A 9,274-nucleotide genomic window follows, 5' to 3' on the forward strand; every position below is an offset into this window, starting at 1 on the left:
CATAATTTTAAATGGTGCCGAAGCCCCCCTCTAGCGAGAGCTCTGATAATCATCTTGTTCTACCGTCCATGGCGTCCTCTAATTCTGTCACACAGTGGAACGCCATCGCTGCATTGGACTCGGTAAAGTTGAACAGAGGTAACTATCTTCTTCTGCACAGAACCAAGCTCGAACCAGTTATGATGAGCCAAGATGTTCAGAAACATGTTGATGGCTCATGTGTTGAGCCAGGGGCCGAGGGAGGGGAGGGCCCTGTGCTGCTCCAGGAGCAGAGGGAGGGGAAGGCCTGCTAGGCCATGACCCTATCCTGACCAATGAAAAAAAAAATTACATTGAAAAAAACAAAAAATTTTAATTACGCTACGTATTTTTTATATCTGAATTCAATTTGATCCTCCCCGAATCCAAAGGTTAGACAGTCGACCCGCCCTTAAAAAAAATCCTGACTCCGCCCCTGTGTTGCTGCGAATGAATTTATCAAAAAAGCTGGAGTAGAGACACAGATTCTAGATTTTTTTGCCAGTTGGATGATTATTGGATTCCACTGGCCTCCGGCAACATGCACCCCAATGTGTGGATCAGAGCGCATGCACAAAAAGAACTGCCGGATGAAATGCATCGGCTGCAGCCTTGATAAAAGGGGATCCCTCCGGCCTATTCTGTTCCTCATGAAAATTACTGAAAAATATTGCATACAAATCATGAAAATGCGATAGGAATAAGTGTGTTAAGAGAAACATTGCAAAAGGAAGGCGACATACTGAAGGAACCATGAATTATCAGGATTACATTGGCTTCGCAAATGTTCAATATTTTTTTCATGCATCGCTTTTATGCGTCACGTAGGTCTCAATCCTGCTACTACTACAAGGGGAACGCAGGATAAATTGGGGATAAACCAATTAGAGATCTACATGTCAACCACGTAATATACAGGACTGGAAAATGTGCCTCTTAATATGTTAATATCAGAGATATTCTCAGTCCAAATGAAACCACAAAGATACCGTGAACTGATCAACTTTGCAGTGGCCGTTACGTGACAATAATTTTTATGCGGGTGCACACTGGAAAAACTTGTACATCTTAGTGAACTGGGTATCCATATGGTGCTCTTTTTTTTTTGTACACAATCTATTCCACAAAGAGAGAGAGAGAGAGAGAGAGAGAGAGAGAGAGAGAGAGAGAGGGGCACTTCACGAAGGTTGGAAGCATGGTACACACAGGAACAGATGCTCGGTACATCTCGATCCTGTTCTTCTGCAACTGGCTTGCAGGAGTTAAAAGGGAAGTATGTAGACTGTCCCTCTCCAACCAACAGTCCAAAGCTACTCACTGCTCAATCTAAGTTACGCATAAGATGGAGCTCTGGAGCTCTCATTTAGGACTCGTACATCACCATTTTTCATCTTGAACCATGACCTGCACATGAACTGTAAGTCCCTGTTGCTTGCACATCAACCAACAGATGCAGGTTTATCTGGACGAGGCATTTCAGTTAGATCCGGGCCCACAGTCAGTGTTCGCAGCTCCAAGGAAGGTATTACAGGGGGTTTTGGCCTACGCGTGACAGTCATCTTCAGTCCCTCAGTAGTATGAATGGTTGCCCCAGTTGTCATCTCCACCTGCATGGAACAGAACGGTCATATACCTGGAATAGGTACATGGAAGGAATTTCAAGCAAATGATGTTATTACAGGAGGTGCTCCAGGGGCCATCTCGAAGTTGAATCTCCGCACGAGCATGGCAACAGCTACAATGACCTGGAATTAAGAAGAACTCACGATGAAGTCATGAATCGTCTCTACTTACCAGATGATTGTCAGGGACTAGGCACTTGTGCAGCAAATAAACTAGTCTCAATCTTCACTAGCATGGGTCCCCATCCAAATTTCAGTTTGACTATTTAATGATGCTTGATGTGATGGATATTACTTCAGGGTTATACCTCATATGATGCAAAGACATCTCCGATGCACTTGCGTTGGCCTCCACCAAAAGGCAAATAACTGAACAAAAAGACTCCGTTAGCATGATATATTAAACCCTGATATTCTATTGGCATATCAGAACATCATGTAGGCATAACCACAGAACACATACTACCACCCAAAAGTAGATTTGTTGTTTCCTTTTGAAGATCGATATCTTTTCAATTAAATCATTGGTTTTCCAGTACTACAGAAAATTACTGAAAGTGACTGTCTGATGCAGACATGTAGACAGGAAGAGAGAGAAAGAGAGGGAGGTGTAAATGAATACATGAAACACTATTTTTTCCGGTAAACTTTAAAAGTTATAGTCAGGCTATTGTTCTCTTGTTCTCTCGAATCAATGGAGTAAGACATCAATCTTTCATTAGAAAAAAATTTGAAGACACGACTATGACCAAAAAAATTGATATTTTGATCTACATATCTTGTAAAGCATTTCTAGATAATAGTATTTATAGTCATCATTGCCTAGCTTTGCAATGATCTATAGTTGCAAAAAGAGGAAGCAACCTGAAGTTTTGATTGACCTCATTTGGATTTGGACCATCAAGAGGCCATCGTTCAGGATTGAACTTCTCCGCTTCAATCCAAATATGAGGAGAACGATGAAGATTCCAAACAGAAATGAAGATGTCCTCCCCCCTGCCAACAAGAATGAACAAATACATGAAGCAATCAAACACAAGATGAACAATGTAGGTATCAATGGTTGAATAAGTATTCAACTAACTACATACACTACATTTTCCTTGTTAAACAAGAGGTGTTTTCTTTCCGTTCTCTTTATCTGGAATCCATTCATTCCAAAGCATAGGCTGCTAGCATGCTTTGTTCTCAATGCAAGCCTTTCACAGTCAGTTGTTGCTAATTATTCACGTCAACATCAATTCTCCTTACAAAATTTCTAGTCAACTTGCTAGAGTGAAGAGGCCTTGAATGCAGCCAAACACTTTTCGACCAGATAGCAAATTCTACGAAGTACTAGCATAAGCTTAGATACTTAACAAACAAGGTTGACAATGTTTATTAAAGAAGCATGGTTCAAGTTGTCATTTCCTAAAATGTACAATAAAAAAATAACAGCATGAAAGGTGCCCTGCCAACCAGGTAGGTGAACAAGCATACTTTATGAAATTTTTCTATTTTGTTCAAAGGCAGCTCATATCATGTGCAGATTTTACTACAGTTTGTAGATGTTGTTTAGCTGACATATCGTCCAGGCTGTCCAGCCAAATATGTTTATAACCTCCACAAAAGATTTTTATCATTTTTTATAAATGTTCAATCTACGCATTTCAGAAGAATACCAGCAATACATTATCAATGGTGCAATTAATAACTAAAAATTTTTGCTCTGCAGATAATGAATGCTAAATGATTTGCAGATTCTGTTCACAACCAACCTCTTGATTTGATAGTCTCCAATTTCATCATCCTCAAGTGTACGACGTATCAACACTGGTGGCTGTGGATACAGTCTCATCGACTACAGGACCAAGCAAAAAAGTGTCAGGTCAAAGCACACAAGTGATAAGTACAGTTTTGCTACATCCCAGAAATATAACCTCATTGACAACTCGAGTTGTATACTTCAGGTTTTGAATGTCTTCTATAGTTGGAAAGCGATCCCCCAATACACAGTCGACCTGCAGGTCAGAATGCACAACTGAAAAATATCAGAAAAAGAAAATCACAAATAGCAGGGAAGATAAATGAGTGGATTCAACTCATCTCTACACTACATCCCAATTGCATAACCGTGTTTAGGGAAATAAAATAACTAACCTCAGTCTGAAGCTTGGTCATGACATTAGGCTCCTGTAGATATGAAAAAGTGCCAAATTATCAAAAACATAAATTTGGTTTCCATTGCTTATATGCATGTCTACGTGCCAATTGTATGTAGGTCATAAAATACATACTGTTGACAAGTTGCATGTGTTATTCAACTTCAAGATTGAAAAGGCTTTAGCTTTTCACAGTTCAATAAACAAAGCACTTAGTTCTGTCTAGCTTACTGTTCACTTTATCGTAATTCTCCTTCAATGTACTCTTTTCAATTTCCTAGTTCATTTCTATGTTCTTGTTATGGTTCCTGTATCTTGAAATAATATATTTCCTCACAACTACTTCCTAGTCAGGCACCTATATGTAAGTCCCAATATGTAACAATACAAGCATCAGTGCTATAGACAGACATGGTTAGGTCACAATCTACAGTTGTACAATGGGACAACTTAATTTTTTAGTCCAAAAAAATTATGAAAAAAAACCTAAATAAGTTCATTATTTTACTTCTTAATAACACAGGCCTGTTCCCAAACTTGAGGAGAGGAAAACTACTCACACAGGTACGTGACATTTGTGCAAGTACCCATGTTAGTACACGGGTACATGGGTACAGCTGGATATAGCTGCATTTTAAAACTTAAATTTATGTTTTAAATTTATGTTTTCAAACTTTACCTTTGCAGATTTGATTTTTCCCTTCCACCTATATTTTATATTTTCTACCCTTTTTCTTTAGTTTTGATCATTTTTGTAAACTACTATATATATATACACACACACACACACACACTCCATACCCCAGTAGTACCTATAATTTTCAACAATGGTGTGCCCATATCTGCACTGCCGTACCCATACCAGCACCCATGTGATAACACCAATCTATAACATAAAAAGCTCAGAAATTGGCTACAAGATAATTGCAAAAGGTCTTCGGATCCATTCAAAGGCTCAACTACAATTAAGATCACAGTTTGTAACAGACATCCTATTGTGAAGCTATTTCTTGTCCATCATGCACGAGAAATTAAGTTTAAAAACTTAAAGCTAAGTTTGATAAGTTTGGCTGTAGTCTGCTTTACTTGTATGAAAGCTTCCAGAAAACCTCTTCCAGACAATAAGAACAAGAATGCACAATAAAGGGAAAGTTTACTTTAGATAGAAGATAAAATGTCCAAGTCAAGACTGCAGCGGATGTCTCATGCCCAGCAATAAGCATGGTCATCAAGTCATCACGAAGTTGCTTGCTGGAGACCTACACATGATGGCACAGTGAGCTCTATTCAAAACATGGTAAGATAAACACGAAGACAACTTAAGCAGAGGATAATCATACATCATCTCCCGATGCCAATAGGAAATGCAGAATGCTAGGGTCCTGTTCATTCATGTACTCCTCGTGGAACTCTTTCTCCTCATTTTCTACCATTCTCTAGGAATATACAAAAAGCAAAAAGCCAATGCAGTAGGCATGAATTCAATGGTTTAGTACTTATAAAGGAGCTTCCAACTCAACCAGGGGAATTTTATATTCAAAAGAATCTTTATGTTACCTTGCATATAGCAATAAGGTCATCAAGAGTGTCATTTATCAATGCGAGTGCTGCTGTAACCTTCCTAAGATAAGGTGACACGTCTTTCCATATTGGTATTTTCCAATATGGTACAACAGCAATGCTTCGTTTCTCTGCTTCACGTAAAACAGTATAAACTGCCTGAACACACAAAGTACAGGATGAGTCCATCAGAACTGAAAGTGCAAAGGACGAAAACTGAGCATAAGTACAGTGTAGGTTACCGTGAAGGAAAAATTACCTCCACAATCCCAGTATCATTAGTTAAAGAATCAAAGTCATAATTAAACACCGCCTTCCCAATGATATCTAGCGTTAACCTGGAGAAAAGTGATTCCATTTCTGCATCCTCTCCATCTTGAGCAGCAGCATCTAGCTTCTGACAGAGCCTGTCTGAAGCTTGTGCAAAAAGGCCGATCATTGCTTCGACATACTACTCATGCCAGAGAAAAATAATGATCTTAAGAAGAAACATAAATTGATTATTTATGCTACATTACTATGTAAATTTCTTCCCCAGCAAATGCATGAAGAAACTCCCAAAAGAAACAACAGAACAGGAATAAATTTCCCAAACAACCTTCTTATGCAATGCTGGGACAATTGCCCGTCTTCTAACCCGCCATATCTCTCCATCAGCTGGTATTAGCCCTTTACCCATGACAAAGTCAAGAATCTCTCCCAATATACCCTGAACAACTGTTCGTTTTTCAGCAAAACAAGTAGTTCACGATCAAAGGAAGTTCTTAATGAAAAAAGGGCAAACACACTAAATCTGCTACCTTCGAGTAAGCCTTGGCATTATCCCGCAATATATGTTTAGCAATGGCAGGGTCAGAGACTATTATAAATGACTGCAGGAGAAAAAAAAATAAGAATCAAAACAATCACTTAACCAAGTCCTTTAACCAAATGACTAAATGAAAAAGAATCGGAAAAGCTATACAATATAGAGAAGGAGCACGCACCTTGGGACCAAACACCAATCTGAAAATCCCACCATAAGTCAGAAACAATGTATAAAGAGGAATAAAGAACGGCTGATTCCTAATGCTCTGGACCGATCCTCGTGCCTCCGGTATTCCAGAATCGTCGTCAATGAGCTTCAATACAACATCCCCTAGAAAACGGCCAGGGCCGCCAAATTTCTCCAGCGTCTTCCTCAACTCCGAAAACCGCCTTTCCCCACCAAATCCAAACAGAAACACTTCAATCGTGATTCACACAAAAGGAAAATAACCCCATAAAAGTAGAGATTATTATAGCAATAAAGAGACACTCCTAGAGCCCAAAACCATTTCCAACAATCCAAACAGAAACTACCCGACTGAGAATACACAAAAAGATGGCCGGGAAGCAGATCCTTAACGGTCCAAACAGAACAAGTTCAACCCACATTCCATCATAATAACCAAAAAGGAACCACTCTTCCTTGGGAATATCTATAAAGTAACGCTTTTTGCCAATCACCACCATCAAGCCCAAGGAAGAAAAGGGTACCTCGATTTCCGGACGGTGAACTCGCCGGAGGCAATCCGAGAGGACAGATCCTCCCAGCGTCTTTCCTCTAACAACCGATCCACGCGCTTCACGCCACCGTCGCTCTTCTGCGGTCTCCCATTAGAGGAGCAGACCACGGGCACCGAGTTCTGCTTACAGCCACTTCTCGGCAGCGAACTGAAACGACATTTCGATGGTTTGGACGAGAGGTAGTTCGGGAGAGAGGAAAGTTGCAAGGTGGATAAGGTGGAGGCAGCCATGGCGGGGAACCCCCAGCAGGCTCTGCCGTCACTTCAGATCAGCCCTCGTGTTCGCGCGCTCGCTCTCCGTTTCTCTAACGTTCCCTTTGCCTTATCTCCCTCCCTTTAGCGTCTGCTTAAAAGAATGCACCGACCGTGGTTTCGGTTCGGGTCGATGAGTCTTCACTATCGGATTCCGAAGGACAAATTGCCGGACCGGGTCGTGGCAACTGGATCCCTCCATTTCAAGTTTTAAGATTTTCCATTTTAAAATAAGATTTTCTAATTCATAACACCCAAAAAATTCACTTCGAATGAAATTTTATAGAAATATCAACTGACTGTACATGAATAAGACGTACCATTTTCGATTTATGAAATGCTTATACATTCAAATTTCAATTTGCATTCAAATATAACTAAAGAAAACCTCACTCCATATCAGGATCCGGTTTTCACATTCACAACTCAACCGCTATCGAAATCCAACTTTGATTTTTCATATCTAGATCCGACGTCCAAATATGCAAACAAACCTGGACTAGATTATGATATTCTAAGGACTATCCGTCAAACCGTATGGCTATTGTGTGATGGGGGAGCAGGTAATCTCCTCTCCGAATGCCTTGATACATTTTTTTCATCGTCACAGCCATCTGTATTCATCATCTCATCTATTTATACATACATGTTCATAAGCTGGAAATGGATCTGTCTTATTTGGATATATAATCCGTTCAAAACGGACCTTGCATTTGAACCATCAAAGCAGAAAACAGATAAATCGCTTGGAACCAGTTCAGATCCAAAACAAGATCCATAACTCCTCTCCTGATTTATTTCTTTGTTCTGTTCCAAGTTCACTTAAATCAAAAGTTTCAGCCCAATAAATTGATCAACTTATCGAAATAACTCATTTTTTCTTACACGAACTAAAAAGATGTGCTATTACTGTTCCGAATGATTGGCAAGTGATAATGCCAATTGAAGTTGACCTATAGATTAGTAAATATAGGAAGTAGATTCATTTTACTACAAAGTGGCCTCCATGTCCTCTTAGCCATCTTCCAATTGAGTATTCATTTGGCCCCATGCTCGAAAAGAATTTCTTGATTTCTAAAGTTCGAACAAAGTTTTCTAATCTTTTGGTTCTCTCACTAAGTCTGGGCACTGGGTGGGGACGTTGGTGGGTACCAAGTACCCGGCTAGACTCTGGCTCGGGCCCCAAAAAAATGGCACCAAGCCAACCCGATAATTTATCGAGTCAATTCGAGTGGACCTGATATTTTTTAAATATTTAATTTATTAATTTTTATATATAATTATAATATTTTATTATGATTTATTATATTTATATTAAAATATATTTTTTAATTTAATCGGGCCAAGCCCATGCCCAAGTAACAAGACTTATATCCTACCACCCAAACAAAAGCAGAAGCTCCAAGCATACGTGGGTTGAACTGGTGTTGCGCCACATAACCACGTCGACATTCTCATCAAATTTCAGGTTAACATCAATATTCAAACAAGATATACAATTTACTATATCAAATGTTCATATATTCCAATTCCAATTTGGATTCAATTATAAATAAGAAAATCTATATCATATTAAAATTTGGTTTTCAAATTTACATCAAACTTTAATTTACATCAGGATCCAGCTTCTAAATAATCAACCAAATCTGGACAGCATTATCATATGTTAATGACTTGCTTTCAAACCCTGTGGATATTAGATACATGATATTTACCTGAATCAGAATTTAAATCTAAATCTGATTGGATATTTATTCAAAACCAAATCCAAATCCAAATATAATTATATGTCATTTCCTAAATCCTAATTTCAGCTGATTTCTTAATTGCATGCTATATGTATAGTTTTTAAAGTGGTTCAATCCAATATCTGATCTGAATCCAATCAATTTAACAACATCCCCTACACGATTATATTGCAAAGGCCAGCACAATGTGGTTAAGTTAACATGGGGCAACATAAATATAAACAACATTAATTTTTATAATCTTCAAAAATGAATCAGGGAACAATATTTAGGTATTAAGCATGATAGTGATGTTAGTAATGTTCTTGAAAGAACAACTGAAAATGTAGCCTTCATTTGAAGGGTTCAAGACTTGTAAAAGTATGCGACTTCCAAATCTGCAAGTC

The 9,274-nt window shown here is 38.8% G+C and overlaps 1 protein-coding gene across 1 annotated transcript; it reads right to left on the bottom strand.

Annotated features, from left to right (window-relative positions):
* Positions 1-1,014: 1,014 nt before the first annotated feature.
* Positions 1,015-7,204, bottom strand: LOC116266369 (protein LUTEIN DEFICIENT 5, chloroplastic). The gene is made up of 15 exons (XM_031647549.2): positions 6,860-7,204; positions 6,328-6,538; positions 6,142-6,213; positions 5,940-6,050; positions 5,601-5,792; positions 5,339-5,500; positions 5,122-5,217; positions 4,939-5,040; positions 3,780-3,812; positions 3,560-3,640; positions 3,398-3,480; positions 2,505-2,636; positions 1,949-2,009; positions 1,698-1,763; positions 1,015-1,625 (listed from the first exon to the last, which is right to left on the bottom strand). The coding sequence occupies exons 1-15, from the start codon at positions 7,117-7,119 to the stop codon at positions 1,458-1,460; spliced, it is 1,830 nt and encodes a 609-aa protein (XP_031503409.1). The 5' UTR covers positions 7,120-7,204; the 3' UTR covers positions 1,015-1,457.
* Positions 7,205-9,274: the final 2,070 nt, after the last annotated feature.

Source organism: Nymphaea colorata, chromosome 12, assembly GCF_008831285.2.
Source record: "Nymphaea colorata isolate Beijing-Zhang1983 chromosome 12, ASM883128v2, whole genome shotgun sequence".
In the NCBI taxonomy this organism is placed as follows: domain Eukaryota; kingdom Viridiplantae; phylum Streptophyta; class Magnoliopsida; order Nymphaeales; family Nymphaeaceae; genus Nymphaea; species Nymphaea colorata.